The following is a 17,894-nucleotide window of genomic DNA, read 5'->3' on the forward strand; positions in this document are numbered from 1 at the left end:
AATAGTAGTCATGGGGGGTGTGGGTGGGGAGGAGGGCGACAGGGAACCGTTCTCTTCCATCGTCTTTACCGGTACCAGGACGTGGCTGAAGGGCGCGAGGACTGTGGCCTCGCGTTCCAATTGTGGGCGGGTGGCGGTTGTTGCCTTGATAGAGTAGAGGACCAGGCTTCGACTCCGTGTTACGGCAGTCGAGTGACTTTGAAGAGCTGGAAGTCTATCCCCCTTCCCATCCGGTAGCGTCGTAGCCGTGATGGTGGTGTTTTTGACTCGGGTTGTTGCACCAAATATTCAAGTAACTCGATCCAAGTAGACTGCGTAGGGCTGAAATCGATAAATTCGATACGGATGACATGAACTGCGAAGAATCGAGCACAAATCCTTGACGCAGATGTAAAATAAGAGAGGAGGGTAAAGCACACACAATGCAGTGTCATTGTATTTCGTATGATGTAGAATTTGCAATGTTCAACGTGATCCACGTTGCTGTCCAACACTCCATCCAATCTCTCGATAAATTACAATTTCACAATATTATCCTTATTTTCATCATCTTACTCGATTGGGCCAACGATTATTATTTGCTGGCACGCGAGCCAATAAAAACCTTATTATTATTTGATTGCTATTTTCTCGAGCTTGCTTGATGTCTTCCAACCGCATAGCACAACAATTGAAAGTAACCCACACACTTGTGAGTCTACAGGTTATAACCCGAATGATTTAGGCATCAGAAAAATATCTGGAGTTACCCGTATGCAGGAGCTCGGAATTCCATGTAACATGAAAAAAAATCTCATTTCATTCCATTAAAAGCAGACGGCAGTAACCAAGACATGAAAAATCATTCAAAATATTCTGAAACCCACAAGCTCCGACCGTAGAGAAGGCACATGGGGTAATCTTCAATCTGTTACCATCCATATTCTCTAATAAAAAAACATTATTATATATATACTGATAAACACACACCTCTTTTTGATCTACCATCACCTTTTTAAAAGGCAAAAAAAGTTCACCACGGCTCAACTCAATGCTCTATCATGGACTTATTTTCTTGTGTCAAATTAATGGCAAAGTGGTTGGAGCGATTGTCAAAGAATATGATACATGTATGGACAGATTGTTTCCATGAGCATTGACTTCCCACTAAAACTCACACAGCAGAACCAGCAACCACATTCAAGGATCTTTGTCGCCTGCGGTCCCCAAGGAATAACCTCTGGTAGAGCTGATAGTACTCAATTTTCAACATGAGAGAGAGAAACAAGTGTGTTCTATTATAGCAAATCCAATAATGGAGGTTGCTCTGATGATCCTTGCCCGTGACTAGACGACCGTGATGCTTTTGATACTCTAGCATTCCCTTGGTTCCTTCCACGTCCTCTTCCAATGGCAGTAGCAGGAGGTGGGGCAATTCTAGGTGTCGGCTGCCCATTGTGCACTGACGCAAATATGGACCCGATGTCAGTTGCCTTGAAAGCATGACTGTGAGAGTTGGAATGACTTGTTTCCAATGCTGAGACTGAATTTCCAATAACTGATGCAGATGCACGATTCACCTGACCAGAAGTTTGGCTATTCATGGGCAAACCCCTCGGATTGTTCACATTAGAGATCAAGCTCCCCTTGTGTGGATTTGATTGTCCAATAGAGGTGCTGTTGCTAGAAAATCCTATGCTGCTCGTGCCAGATCCTGATATTCCATGACTCTGACTTGGTACGGTTACAGACCCTAAGCTGCTTGCAGAATTACTTGGCTTTGGTGGCCAATTGGCAAAAGGATCCAAATCATCAAAAGCACTATTAGAAACATCCGTGGAGTTCTGCTTCTCATTGACATTCAACTGTGCACCAAACTCAGAGTATGAATTTGAAGGAGGCCATTCAATGTCAACAGGTGTGCACGTGGTGGGCGTTTGGTGTGTAGGTGCGGCAGCAACAGACTGCAGAGGGATAGCATTCGCTGTTGCTTGCTGTGAAATCGATAGTGATTCTTCAGGTTGAAGGTTGGTCTCCAAAGGTTGTGAAGCATTGGCGGTCTTCTTCACTGTTGGACCCCAATCTTCATCCCATGAGGCTCTGCTCTTTGTATATGAGTTTTGTGCAACTGATTTTGGTAATGGTTCAGAATGAAGACCATTGGTTGATGCAGATGAAACTTTAACTTCAGGAGTACCAGAGTCAGACACAGTGACACCCCGTTTCTCTTCTATCTTTCTGCACAAAAAGACAGCCTATTTCAATTGCTTTCATACATATTAAAACAAAAGGAGGCATCAGTATCTACAGTACCTTAGAATATCCTTAACAAAGAGCATGTACTTGGCAAATTGCTGAACGTTCAGTTGCTGGGCAGTAAGCAGTGGGAAAAGCAGGGGAAGCACATGCTCAGTAGCAAATTCTATGCCATGCTGAATAATAAAGGAAAACTGAATCAAGACCTGGATTGTTTAGCTTGGAAAAAAGAACATAAAACGTTTGAAGTAAATAAATGATTAAATTCAATGTCAGCTGAGAAAATAGCATTAACGAAAAAAGTATAGTAATCCAAGAGATTGGGTGCAGCTTAGTTACTTGTTTATAAATAGAATTTGCCACTCCCAGTGTGCACATAAGAGTGGGTGCTGAGCGGTCCACAGCAGTACACCGTTGAAGCGTTTGCAAAATGTCCAAAATCGAAGGTTTATCAAGTGCTGAAACCAAATCTCCTAAGCAACGTAGGGCATTTACTCTCACCTGTCAATAGAAATAATGAAGGCAACATGAATACACAGAAAAACAAGGCTGAACAAAATTTCAGTTTTAGTCACTCATGTAAGTATATGATATATCTAGCCAGTACTGGTTGCACACATCTGAATTTCATCTATCACTAAACTTTGGTTATACTCAAGTCAGTTCAATGTGCACACTGGAGTAAGGCTACTACTCACTAAACTTTGGTTATGACTCCTACAAAATATGCTCCCATAAAGGAAAAATGTCAAGCACAAATAAACTCTACTTACCGCAGCAACTGTAGTCTTCAGAGCCAATCCATGAACACGAGGTACCATGGCTTGGTTCACTAGCTACAAAAGAAAAGTTAGTGAATCAGTAAGTTAATTATTGCAATATAAGTTAAAAGTGGAGAATGATCATGATATAAGATATCCAACAGACAACAAGGAAACAGATATGAGTAAATATAGGGGTCATCGTTCAAAATGTCAATGAATACAATAACTTGGAAATGAAAGAGTACCTAAAGCACTCTCATCATATCAGCCGATTACATTATGATATACTCGATCCATATTAGTACCAGTCAAGGTTAATCTAATTGTAATTGATTTTCAAAATTTCATTACAAGATCCAGAGCCTACATTGTTGCCAACCTCATGTCTTCGGACTGTCCTCTTGAAATGGTTAGAATAAGCTAGAATCGATTGAGTTCTGTCACAGTAGCCAATTTTGGCAAATTCAAGCCAGATTGTCTCCTTCAAAGAAAAGAGAGGAGGAAAAGAACAGGTCCATAGTTACCATGGGTGGCAGATGTAAGTGGAGAAGGATAAAAAAAGAGAAACAGAGAAAAGCAAAAATGATGTTTGATTGGCTTCAGTCATCATAGGTTTGAAAAATTAGCAAAGATGGATAGCCCTTTGGGATCGCCAAATGAGGTCTCTGACAGCCATGTTTCACAGTAATTGATGAAGATAACAAAAAAAGGGGCAACACACACACAGACACACACAGGCCTACAGTCTATAGATTCCAACGACCCCGTGAGAGCTACGGTGGTAATAGCAATCGGCATCACCAACAAAGAGAATTAACTATTGTTGTTGGTGAAGGACAGCAATAAGCGGACACATGCAAAAAGAAAAAAAAAGTCTGAAAAACCAGTTGATAGGTTGATGCAAAGTTGATGTGGGAAGGGGGAAACTAACATATCTATACTACATGGTACATATGTATCAAAGAACTCATGTCAAATTGATTAAGCCCAGTTGTTCAGACTTAACACATGAACTAGAACCCTTAGTTTCAGCAGAGACAAGGTTTCTAGTCCCAAGCCCAATACGAAATGGCAAACCACACACCCAACCCTGACCAAATTTAAAGTTGAGTTTGAGCTATGTTCAGGTTGACCTGAGCAGTAGCTCAAGCAGCTTCTAGCACTAAGAGCTAAGGACTAAAAAGATTGTATGAGTTACTTAATTGGATGTTTTGTTTTCACCAACGTACTTTACTTACACACACTTAACTACAGAAAGTTATATGCTTGTTAAGAGAATCTGCCAAATGATGGTTACTACAAGATAGCATTAACTTTCATATACATCTCAAAGATCATGCACTCAAAAATCATCATACTAGAAATGTCAATAAACATGTTACTCATACATGCAAAAGATTATGATCCTTACCTGCATGTCAAGTTGCCTTGCTAAGGGAACAGTTCTTCGCAAAACCTCTTCTTGTATACGCGGATCAGTATCGTCATAAGCTCGAACAAACAAGGGAAGAACATGGGATATCAAGTCATCTTGGCTTGCCTAAAGAAGTGGATTCCACATTTAAAAAAAATGCATTATAACAGAGTGATGTGGGAAAAAAAGGACTGCTTAACATGAGCAACAAAAGTAGCATAAAAAGCATGTTTCTGGAGAACCAGCAACTTACCTGCAGTATTGCACAGTCTAATAAAAGTATATAGCATTTGAATTATCTAAAAATTGTTATCTGAATTCTGATTACTAAAACAGTTTGATTATTAAAATAATGTCTCATGAATTACAATCTATAGAAGCACAGACTACTGCAAAAAAATATTGCTTTCTTACATATACTGATCTTGTTAAAAGATGGGTGCTAGCTTCTGTTCATGTCATATATTTCTAAATCTGCCTAATTTATAGTAGTTTAAAGTGTCAAGGTGATCATCAGAAATTTACGCAACTCTACAGTGGATCAAATGACCTTTGACAAATCTTACATGGAGCTTTATATATACTGTATAATGCTCTACAACAGATCCCACACAATAGGGTTTGAGAAATGCTTGGATGATGATTTAATCGGACAATCAATCTTGATATTGATCACTCTCGTATGGTGTACTTTTACCATTTTGATACATGGAAAAAATGTCCAGAAAGAATTCTCAAGTAAACCCAAAATATGCTATTCCCAAGTTCAAATCATGCAGTTCCATTTAAGAAGTCACTTGAAAAATGCAAGTTATTCAAAAATAAACAATTCTGAGAAAGATAAGATCACGTGCTATGAACCTACACCCCCATGTGCCATGCAGTATTAAGCATAGCATGTGATGCAGAACAATACTGACAGCACGACTTTGTGTCAAATCATGCTCTTAATCCAAGATGGATAGGAAAAAAAATCCATGAGCGCAAGCAATAATTATTTACAGTAAACTTTTTAAGTTTCTAACAAAAACACAAGTTGATTATCAGAAACAGAAGAGTGGATTCTGTCATGTTTGTATCTTAAAGTACAATAGGCAGAACTACAGGTAAGACATGCAAAGTAGGAAATTATCAATTCAAGCATGAGAAACTAAATCACCTTGTGGATGATAAGATCTGCATGCTTCACAAGTAGAAGTAGTGTTTCGCCTGATGCAGAACTTAGAACTGGTATCAATGCAGGTAAAGTTGAAAGCTCAAAGTCATTTTTATCCTACAAAACATACCAGTTGGTGAGTTTCGATCAGCTTAAAATCCACATTGTAGTTGACAAGGATGTCAGTGCCATATGCACGCATTTCTCAAAAAAAAAAAGCTGTACAGCCAAGATTCAAGTTCAACAAGATCCTTTCTATGACATTGTTGAAGAAAGAAATGGATGCAAAAGAATATCATCCCAAAACAAAGATCATAATTGGTTCTCACATTTCAAAATGGTTGCATAAGAAGATCAAATGATTGAATGAACATAACAAGGAGGCAATAAATATTTGACAAGTGACAGTACTAGATGATGAATCAGCTCTCACAGTCACAACAACAAGCTGTAATGTCCCAATTATTTGGGGTCCAGGTTCTCTACGTAGATCTTTACCTGCCACTGAACTCTATTTAGTCTACTATAATATTCAAACTAAAAGCATGATCTACTTTTAATGTTTCTATAAAATTTCTAGAGACTTCTTGTTCACCTAGTGTAATTATACTCTCAATTCTACTTTTGTTGTGCTATTAAAATTACACTTACTGAAAGGACTGTCTTGAATTGGGTACTCAACTAAATAAAATAGCCAAGTATCAATACTAAAGCACACTTTGTTCAGTAAGACTTGAACCCATCAAGAACCAAGGGAAAAAAGGAGGAAACAAACTTTGCATAATTTACCTGAGACTCAGCTATTGTAAGAACCATAGGAAGAATCATGGGTTGCATAACCATATTCCGCAGCTCAGCACAAAGGGGTGGAAGAACCTGTAAGCCAAAACAAAACACAGACCATAGTCAATGTAACAGATATCTCTAACTAGAAATTTCAACAATAATTAAGGTCATTCTACTATACAGAGAACAAATAAGGGCAGATGCTCAGATTACATGAAACAAAAAAGGTGGAATGCAGAGTCTGAAAGAAAGGGCTTTCCATGATCTGAATATTGACGGCCAGATAATGGATTCTCAGATTACTGATAAAATATTTAGCAGTAGCTAGTGAACTTGGAACATATTCATGCTAGGGTAGTATCTAAACTTAACATTATTTATGGTGCTTTTCACACAGGTTTCTTATTCATCATGATACACAAAAGATACTAATACAAAAGGGATAGAACAACAACATTTCAGAAGAGTTTCATCCTTTTTATCATTTTCTTGTAGACAAATATTGATCAAACTTCATTGCCGGTTTATCCCCAGAGAAAAGTTGTGAATAAAATTTAATGAGCATTACTTGCCCCCAAAAAATTAGTTTACATTGGAAAAGGGTATAACAATTAATTTAAACCACAATATGAAGCTTAGGTTGGACTTTCATTTTAGCCAAAGATGCAAACCATCAATTAGGTTCACGATTTGAACAAGATTAAAAAATTAACTAATATGATATATACTTCAGCATACACAAACAATCTGGCCTAAAATGTCAAAAACTATTCACAAGAGAAACAAATAGCATAGCCGACTACCTTTGTAAAATATGCACAATGGTGTATTGGACTTGTGAAGAAAAAAAATTCTGATCTATGACTTCTAGAGCAGAAGTATCAAGGGATATTCTGATCAAGAATGGGGACAAATGTATGTTGAGTGTCAATAAGCCTCTATGCATACCAACCTGAATAAGTATCTTGATAAATATTTAATATGGAAAACAGCACACACCATTAAGATTGAAGAGATCTACAACAAAATTCTCGGGACATAGATGAATAATGTTAGACTCATCTATCAGCTTAAGATTTTAATATGAACTGCATCGGGCAATAGATAAACACCATGTCAAAGCTGAATATCCTAAGTTCATCTCTATGCTATTTTGTCATTTGTCTTCTATCCTTCCAAACACTAGCAAGGCACCTTTTTCAACATAAGTGCATTAGCAACCCTTTTTTGTTTGTTTATTAACGACCCTATTTAACTTTCACCTGATAGACCAAAAACTGCAAATTTGTGGTCAATTATTATCAGCACTAACAGGGTGCTTTCCAAGAAAAAAAAATACAGTTACCATAAGCAGGCACCAAAAGAACCCACAAAGTTTCTTCTACCTAGCATTAATACAGCTCACTCTATGTACATGTATCCGAAGGTCTTAGAAAAAATATAAATGCACCCACATATGGAAAAAAAAGGAGAGGTTGAAACAATAAGTAAAAGAGAAAAATCAACAAAAAATAAACAGTTTAAACAAAAATAGAAAATTGTGGTTCAGACCTTAAACCGCAAGACACGAGAATCAAAATCTTTCCACATATCTGATAGAGCTTTTAGAAACTCAGACTTCTGCATATTATCCCTTTCCTGAAAATAGATAAAACAACATTGTTGGAACCTATATAAATTCACTCTCACACTCTAATATATGCATATCAAATCAAACTTTAAAAAGAAAGCCATACAAGCATATGATCAAGGAAACGAAGAGCACGCAACCGGGTATCATCACGGAAAAAGGATGATCCTGCATGACCAGAATGACATCATTAAGACACTGATATCATGTAGTTAAACAGAATCCAAGCTTCACTGAAGATGCTGATACCATGTAGCTAAATAGCATCCAAGTTTAGCAAACGATGTGCACATAAGCTAATCCTAAAAGTAGATAAAACTGCTTGCAATATGTTTTTAGACCTTATTGGTCGAATCATGATAACCATAGAGGTGTCTCAGAATCATGACAACTGAGATGCAACTGATTGGTTCTAGAGATGCACATATTTCAAGACACTTGAATTATACACTCGGGAAGTTCAATTCAATCTGATCTGTTATACATTCTGAACTCACAGTATATCGACCTAATAATGTGACTTTTTTGTCATTAGAAAGGTTCAGACGAAATAAGCCGATTACAATAACTGGTTAAAATTTAATATACCTGATTAAGCATCCTCTCCAAAGCACCCAATCACAAATGATAAAGTGCCAGGTAATGGTGTAAAACTGTTTTTATAAATGGACATAGACCAGCAACCTACTCAAGAAGTTGAATAACACTAGTTCCAGTAACAGAATCTGAACTAACTTCATGACGAAAAAAAATTATTAGCAAGTAACTAGCAAATAATTTTGAGCTTGTTCATCTATGCACAAGTCTACATGCCAGAAATTAATTAAACAAAAAGTTACTGTTCCAGTCATTTGAAGTTGAACTATAGTCTGTTCCAACAAATGAAGACATGGCACACAAAAAAGTAATAGAGGGAAAGTGAGTAAACACTAATGATTCAAAAATTATCTCATTTCTGTAGAACACTTTAGATAAATCCTTTTTAGTGCTTAAAAATAGTAATAGATTGTTAAACAGTTGAGTTAGCTGGTCTGGAAAAGCAGTTACGTTCATGCGTGGGCAACCTTGACATACTAGTAAGAAGTTCCGTTGAAAAATCAAATCAACATAAATTCAGTGAAGATTATATCAATGATGACATATTAGTCTTATTATTACTGGGCATAATTCTTTACCTGTGAATTCCGTTGCACTGGGCCTAGAGGTCTCATCCATGGATAACATCCTTCGCAAGTCAATAATCAACTCAGACGGAATAACCGAGAAGGTTTCACTTGTTAAATATGTCAAGCTATTCATGTACTGCATCAATAAACAATTAAATCAACTAATCCAGGAAAAATAAAAATAAAAATACAGAAATTTGTATTATTCAAAAGGTCGTTACTAATGTGAAAATCAATTATCCAACTATCAGCTATTAAAAAGGCCATAAAGGTGCCAGTTTCACCACAAGGTTGACCATGACACACACCCAAGAACTAAGAAATTCCATAGAATACTTGACATAAAGGCATATGCAGTTGAAACTCACACATCTAGAAAAAATGGTCTATGGTTCCCCTAATACATATATCCAAAGCATATATGCTAGACACTATGATTTAGTATAGAATCACAGCATCCGTCATTGAAGCAAACAATAACAGACAAATCAAGATTAACAACAGAACTACTCTGCGGGCCATATGGAATCAATTTAGTTTGCAATTTATAGACCCAAATGAAACCAAGAGTAGATTATGGCAGATGTGATCTAACAGTTCTTTTCAGCAATCAGATTACAGATCCATATAACCAAATATTTCTCCTTTTATATGCAGGCGGCTTAACAAAAAACCATATATATGTGATTTCCAACACTCAGAACAGTTATCGAGAGCTTTATTTATAAGGTCTAAAACCGAACAAACAAAATAAAGCAAATAAACTTTAGTATACCATTAAACAACAATAACAGGAAGATAAAATTTTATGAATGTCATCATTGTAAACTGATAAAGCATACAAAGAAACTGTTTTGTAAGTCTTACCATCTTAACATTGTTATGACAGTCCAAAAGAGGCTTGCGAGCAATCAAATGGTAGGCAAGACAACCAAAACTAAACATGTCACAAGAAGATCCTGATGTGGTTGTCTTGTTGCGAACCAATTCTGGTGCAGTATAGTTCAGAGAAGGCTGGAGGGGTAAGACAGAATCCTCAACATCATACTCCTGCATATACCAATTAATTCATCGAACTGTCAAAAGAAACTCTCACCAGAACAGGCATGGAAAATTAATTTTTTAACAATTACAGTTAACAAGTTTGAGTTGAACTTTCTAAGTATAAACCTGATCAACAATAATAAAAAGGCTACAGATAAATGATAGGTCATGATATTATGACCCTCTAGTTTTGGCTCATCTGTAATGCCACTTGTAAATCTAATAAAAGAATCTTCAATGTGCTAAGGAATAAAAAAATAAACAAAGATAAGGAGAGGGCATATATTTTCAAAACAATTGAAAACTAACCGAATAGTGAAATGGCTGTGTGGAACCACCTGTAGCCTGGTCAAGAGAGATTGCAAAACCAAACCCTCCAAGCTTCCAAGCTCCACTCAACGTAATAAAGACAGACTGAAACAGCAAAATCAGATGAGTATCTGACAAAACTATCTATAGACTACACAACCATGAAATTAGACATTTACTAAACTAAAAACAAGAAGTAAACACTACAATTATCTGAAGCCAAACTGAAACAAGGATTTTCAAACAATAATATATATACAAAATATAGAGCATCAACGATCAAATTACAGCTTCACTGTAGTGCAGGGTTATATTGGGAGAAGAAACTGACCTGCAAGTGCAAAGAGATGAGAAAACCAAATAATAACATAGAAGCTAAGAGAAAGTTTCCAAGAAAACTGGAACCTTTAAACTTGTACATCACTGGCCCAAAACAACAACCTGCTTTAGTCAATCTAGGTGCAGGAAAGGCCAACCGTTATTTGGGTCAAATACCTGATCTCAACAAAACAGTGAATGCATCGGGTTTGTGTTTACCTTCTGCGCCTGATGGGGCAGTAAGGTCAGAAAAGTTTACAATTAATGTCTCTAAAGTATGCCAATTACATTCCAGTTATTAAAATAAGAAACATAATGGGAAAGTGATGTGACTTAGGTTATCTCCTCTACATCTAAAAACTGTTAACTTTAAAATAAATTATAGGCAATATGGCATCAATCATTTAGTGTTGTTTAATGCTTTGTGAAATAGAAAAGTAGATATTTTGGTCATAAACCTCTTTTGTTGAAGAAACGAATCAGATCATAACTTCACAGAAACAGTAAATCCAGCTGAATATTGACCACCCAATACCACTAAGATGACTATAACCAATTATCACATACACAATAATTAAGTCACAATATCTCAATTATTTGGGTATAGATCTTTTATCATCACTAAAAAATAACCAAAAAATAATATTTTTAATTAAATTAAAAGTATTTAATTATTTATTTATAATTTCTAATCAAGTATTTTTATGTCTCCCTCTACCTCTGCTCGTACTGTTGAGAGTAACTATTTCACATTTTCTACATACAACATGTATATCTTTCTTTAGCACTTATTTATACAATCTTAAATTATTCTCTCATTTTATCTTCTACAGAATCTGCACCTAATAACTCACAAATGAAAGTATTTTTTCATATCTTTATGAACGAAAAGACTTCCTATTTCCTGATGGATCTACACATCCACCTTAGCATTCTCATCTCTGTGACAATGTTTCTTAGCTACCCAACACTAAGGTCCATAAGGCATCATTGATAAATTATCTTATAGAATTTTTCTTTTAATATAAAAGATATCTAGTGATCACATAAGACTTCTAAAGCTTCTCTCCACCTTTTACAATCTTCATTAATCTTTCTATCTTGTTGAATAATTGATCCAAGAAATCCAAAATATTTTCTTAATGAAATTTCTTCGCCATCCAACTTAAGTATATCCTCAAGTCCTCAAATGTATTCCTATTAGCATTAAAATTGCATCTCATAGATTCTGACTTAGTCCTACTTAATTTAAAACAATTAGTTTTCAATGTTTGTTTCCATAACTCAATTCTAGAATTAATAATATGTAAACTCTCATTATCTAAAATAATATCGTTAGCAAATAAAATACATCAAGAGATCTATACTATATATAGTATGTTCATTTATTACAAATATGAAAAGGTAAAGACTTCACGTGGATCCTTGATGTGCTCCGATACTAATAGGAAAGTTCCTAGACACTATATATTTTGAAAATTAGTGACTACACTATCATACATATATATTATAGCATCAATATAATTAGTGAATATATCTTTTTTTAATTCATAATAAGTTTTTTGGAACTCTAACATAAGCCTTTTAAAAATAATAAAAATTGTATACACATCTTTCTTCTTTTCTCTATAATTCTTTACTAATTGTCTTGATATATAATAATATAAATAACTTTCGTTATTGCTCTTCTACGCATAAAAATAAATTGATCTAAATTTGTTTTGCATCTTATTCAACTTTCAATTACTCTTTCCCACGATTATTCAACTTACTTGCCATGGATCATAATCCTGAATATTATATAATAAAAAACAGTTTTAAATATCATCCTTATTCTCAGAAATTGATAATAAAAACTCTCCTTCCATTCATCAGCCATCTTTCTAATCTCAATTTTTTGTACTAGTCAATCAAACTATTACTTAAGCTCCTTAACTTTTCCAATCCTCAATAGCATCATACTGGTTCTCAAAATAAAGTGATAAATACTCAATCGTCTCAACTGAACAGTAACCTAAAACAAGTAAATCCACATATTCAATTTTCCCAATTAAACAGGAACACAACTAAAACAAAGTAATACACACAAACAAAAACCTGACAACCAGATCAAAAATGTTGCTTTTGCTTTCTCCAACCTCTTTTAATTATTTGATGTTTGTGCGGATAGTTCATTATCTTCCTTCGGTTCTAGGGTCCAACTACAACACTAAAGTGACAAATAAATATTTAGAGGAAAAAGTCTCTAAACTTTGCAAGACATTTATACAACAGAATTCTAAACTTTGTAAGACACATAGAACATTTGTGATGAGGCAGCTACCTAAGATATGGAGAATGATAATCAAAGGAAAAGTCTTTGATATTTAACATATAGAATGTGAACCTAGTTTATCCAACCAGCCATGCCAATCTAAGGCTTAAAAGTTGAGACCTCCAAATCTCCAATACCAACATCCTAATCGTCAAATCCAGTACCTCCAGAGCCATCTATTATTACATATGTATTACAATTCACTTTGGAGACCTACTGTTTAGACTTCCCTTTATATGGAAGTATGACAGTCAAAGCTACATCATTCAAAAGAAACATGAGTGTTGCTTTTCCGTTTCTATTATATGACTTAATACTTAAGTTTATTTATATTATATGAGTTCATACTAAAATATCCTACTTCAAGCCCTTTTTTTCCTGGATGTTCTACTAGGATTTTTTGAATAAGTTTGAGATAGATTTCATGGTCCAACACGGACCTGAATGACATTGTTCTTTCTATATTTGTTAAAATGATAGGTCTTTTTTTTAGGATTCAGCTCGCCCCACTGCAATACACAGAAACTATTTGAACATAGTATTAAGAAAATAAAAAATGGATGAGACACATCGGCAAGATAACAACAGAACAAGGCGATTAAATATACAAGACAATATAGCAGGCCATGATGACCCCAACAAGCATGCAAGAATAGAGAATCCCTAATGCATAAAAATAAGAAAGAACATAATGTCTACATATACATATTGTGAAGAAAAGGAATCAGAAAGGGTTATGGACAATAAATACAACCTCAGGAGATATTGATCGATGAACGAGATGGGCTTGGTTGTGGAGAAAATCCAGGGTTTCTGCAATCTGGAGCATCCCATGTTTGACCTCTAACAATCCCATTTCCTAACCAAAAATGGAAAAGTAGAGAGCTTAGATGACCCAACAATTATGGAGATTCATACTTTTGTTTCACTCTGAACCACTAGAAATTTGAAGTTCATGTGATCAACAAAAGCCACAAAAGACCTAGTATAAAAGCATTATTGATCTTTTTCAACAATATTGCCTTCTGCAATTTGAAGCATCCCATGTTTGATCTCTAACAATTCCATTTCCTAACCAAAAATGAAAAAGTAGAGAACTTAGATAATATACTATTTCACGATAAACCATTACAAGTTTGCAGTTCATGTGACCAATAACAACCCTGAAAGAACAATAACAACCAACTTTTCCATGTGAAAATTAAATAAGAATGGCATGTGTTAAGCACTATAGGAGCAAAAAGTAACATCCAAGAGAAAGGTGTCTAGATAAATAAACAATCCTGTACTTCTACAGTAATAATCTAAAGACAAAGATTACCTTGTATCTAGAATAGTACCTGTTGCAAAAGCATGACTAATATTCAACTAAAGTTTTAGAATCATGGCAACCCTTACCTTCCTTAGGTACAAGCCAACTCAGAAGGTAACAGCATATGCCAAATAACAAGAGTGAAAACTGGTAAGTGCTCCCACAAACTCGAGCCAAACTTCTCAAGGTTTCAACAAAAACCTCAATCTATCATTGTATGATGGTGATGGCCAAGAGCAAATGAATCCTTGCTAAAAACTAATGAATGGTAGATTTCACATGTCTATATCTATCCTCAAAAATGAACTATAGTAGAAAAAAAAAGATCTACAAGAAAAGGAAGTTTAAGCATAAGAAAAAAAAGTCAAGGAATTACAAAGGCTGGCAGACCTGCTGAGGTGCGCTAAGTTCTACTTGAATACTAGTTCACCAACTTATGTTAACAAAACAACTAGTAAAGTATTTTAAGGACGTTTTAGTCAGCTCCAGTTTGTTATATTATCAAATTCGACTCTTTTTATCTGCTATTTAGTTGGAAAAGCGTCAGTAAAAGAAGAAAGAAGTTTGCGATAGCACTCAATAACAAATGCAGTGTGGTTTAGACGACAAGGCTTGACAATTGAAATCTTCTCAACCATGTATCAGAAACTGATCAGCCTACATGTAATGACAATGATATTGCAATCTAGAACTTGCTACCAGCAAACAAATAAACAAAATCACATGCTTCCACATGGAAGGAAAAGAAGATATCTAATCCAAAGGAAAACCACAAGGTTACTTAGAACTACATATCAGAAAATAAAATATGGGTATCAAGAGAAGCATCTAGTCTATTTAGGCCCTACATCAGGAGGCAACATCGCAATTATCCCCTGAAAGGAGATTCAGTTGTATTCATTACCCTAAAAGGACTAGTTCGGCAGACGGATCACGAATTCATCGCAACGGCCTAACAGATCAGCCTCAAATAAAGTCATCAATGCCATCTGAACGATGATCACATGGATCTAACAAGCAGATCGTCTCCAGATCTAGTCAAAACATCGATAAGAACAATTAACAGTTGAAAAGCAAGTACCATGCCGTTGAGTTCCTTTGGGACGCGGGGCACGTTGTCGAGGTGACCGAGGGCGTTCGCGACGGAGGCAAAGACGGGCTCAGTGACCATGGCGATGGCGTTCTTGCTCTCGTCTAGGGCCTGGACAACGTGGAGGACGCCGGGATGGCGGATGCGGACGAGGCGGGCGGCATCGGCGCGGACGAGATCGAGGAAGGCGTCCTCGGCGGCCTTGGAAAGGCCGGCGCGGACGCGGGCCTCGGCGAGGGCACGCTTGTCGAGGACCCAGACGGTGACCAGGGGGTAATGGGTGGAGGGGGCGGAGGCGCGAGGGCGGGCTGCGAAGAGGCGCCAGGCGAGGCCGGGGCCGCCGGAGCCGGCCTGATCAAGAAGGTCATAGTCCTGAAGCGGCCTCGGCCCCGTCACCTCCTGCACCGTCGTCTGAACCGTCTTCTCGATCACCGCCCCGGCCTTCGCCAGCGCCTGCGTCAGCGTCTTCATGTTCAAAGACATTTTCCTACCCTTACCGTTCCCCTTCCCCCTTTCTTTCTTGGCGCAGATCTGATGATGTGAGAGAAATAGGGGGACGATCTTGATGGTCTTGCAAGAATCCGATGGTTTTCTTGGAGGTTCGGTTCGCGAATCGGAGGAGGAGGAGGCGGAAAGGGGGAAGGAACGGCACCGACAGAGGCGGTGGGGGGGGGTGGTTTGGTCCGCTGTCAACGCTGGCCTTACGCGACTCGCTTTTATTCCTTTTTACCAGGCGTTCTTCCAACTCCCAATTCTTGAAGGATGGGATGGCGTGGGGACGGGAGGGACATAGGATGCTTCGCGGAGTACCAAGCACAATACAAATGGGTCGGGTTTTTCTCGGATGTACGCACATCGGACGCTTAAACACCGAGTATCGGATTTCTTTGGGATGTCCGTGTGCACCCGAGTCGTTTAAATGGATTCACGGCAGGAACGTGAACGTGGCGGATCGTGGGATGTCCGTCGTCCCCATCACGCTCCCGGGGCGGGTATGGGGACGGAGAATCCGATTAGAGTGGGGAACACGTAGATTTATAATATTCTTCTAATTATCTATTTATTTTTAAAAATAAAATTATTATCAAAAATTAATTAATAATATTCAAACTTATAAATAATAATAATGGTAAAATTTACATATCATAATAATATTCAAATATAAACACAATCAAATATATTCAAATATAATCATAATCAAATAAATATATATATATATCTAAATAAATCTATAAACTAATAATTTTCTTTATTAAACTTGATTTTCTAATTTACATGCTTTCATATCCGTATAAGATGGATCCTACGTATGAAATACCTAACAAATAAAACTTAATGCTTACGCGCACCCTGTTCACGTCCCCAGGTTCCAAACAATGATCAGTACTCAAAGCCCTCGATGGAGACTCTCTCGAAGCATTTGGACAAGCGTGTTGCTGTTCTTTGTGGTTCTTACATCTAATTACTGCTTATGAATGTTTTGCCATGAGATTTTGGTGTTAACCATAAGGATGAAAAAATGAAACAGCTTTTCTTGTGTGACACCTTATGACATTGGAGTTTGGATCATCAGGTATTGGATGGCATGGTTCTGGAAAGGTAGGTGAGGATGGAACTTCTGTCACTGGTTAGCATCTCCGCTCTGGTTCTTCTTCCTGTTGCAGGAGTACTCAACCTTGAGCCGACCAAAGAGGCATTCAGTCCGGCAGTGGTATCGTGGAATATAAAGAAAGCTTTTGATGTATGAGATCATCTGAAATGGCTGATATGCTGCTTTTCCATGCATCATTAGGCAGCCCAAGGATTGGATAGCTTGGCAGGATGACCTACAGATGTGTTTCGATTCCCCTCTCCTGAATCCTTTTCAAGCTGACCATTGTGCACGTTCTTCCTGGTCCAGTTTCTCCAGATCATCATAGAATCTTCGTGTTTGACTTTTTAATGTCCACCAATCAGGGAAGGGAAGCAGAGATATCTTAATGTTGGATGTAGATGAAAGGGAGAGATTCCTTGCGCTGCCATTAATGGACAACCAACTGTTACAACATATAGACAATTCCATGTTGCAGATGTGCATCAGAGTATAGGAGATGATCGCTGTTGTGGGAGCTATTGTATTTGACCACCCCACGAGCCTATGCTGGAGGACTTTACTGGATGGATTGATCGCTGATCTTTCTCCTCGAAAAAGACCATTCTTTGTGGCATCCTATGCACCTTAAATGATACCTTAATCTTAATTTGTTTAGATTAAGATTATCTCATCTATGTTTGGGAAAACTTATAATGTAATTCTGGCGTGTTGACCTGATCGAAGAAATCATCTTCACTGGTTTTGACGTGTGAAAGTAGTAAG

The 17,894-nt window shown here is 37.0% G+C and overlaps 1 protein-coding gene across 1 annotated transcript; it reads right to left on the bottom strand.

The window, feature by feature from the left end:
* Positions 1-1,022: 1,022 nt before the first annotated feature.
* Positions 1,023-16,264, bottom strand: LOC135633516 (SCY1-like protein 2 A). The gene is made up of 14 exons (XM_065143053.1): positions 15,530-16,264; positions 13,891-13,995; positions 10,505-10,609; positions 10,019-10,201; positions 9,161-9,287; positions 8,092-8,153; positions 7,907-7,993; positions 6,359-6,445; positions 5,573-5,686; positions 4,411-4,539; positions 3,009-3,071; positions 2,575-2,736; positions 2,293-2,411; positions 1,023-2,217 (listed from the first exon to the last, which is right to left on the bottom strand). Exons 1-14 carry the CDS (start codon positions 16,019-16,021, stop codon positions 1,278-1,280), a joined length of 2,775 nt encoding a protein of 924 aa, XP_064999125.1. The 5' UTR covers positions 16,022-16,264; the 3' UTR covers positions 1,023-1,277.
* Positions 16,265-17,894: the final 1,630 nt, after the last annotated feature.

The sequence above is a fragment of the Musa acuminata genome, chromosome BXJ3-3 (assembly GCF_036884655.1).
Source record: "Musa acuminata AAA Group cultivar baxijiao chromosome BXJ3-3, Cavendish_Baxijiao_AAA, whole genome shotgun sequence".
Classification (NCBI taxonomy): Eukaryota; Viridiplantae; Streptophyta; class Magnoliopsida; order Zingiberales; family Musaceae; genus Musa; species Musa acuminata.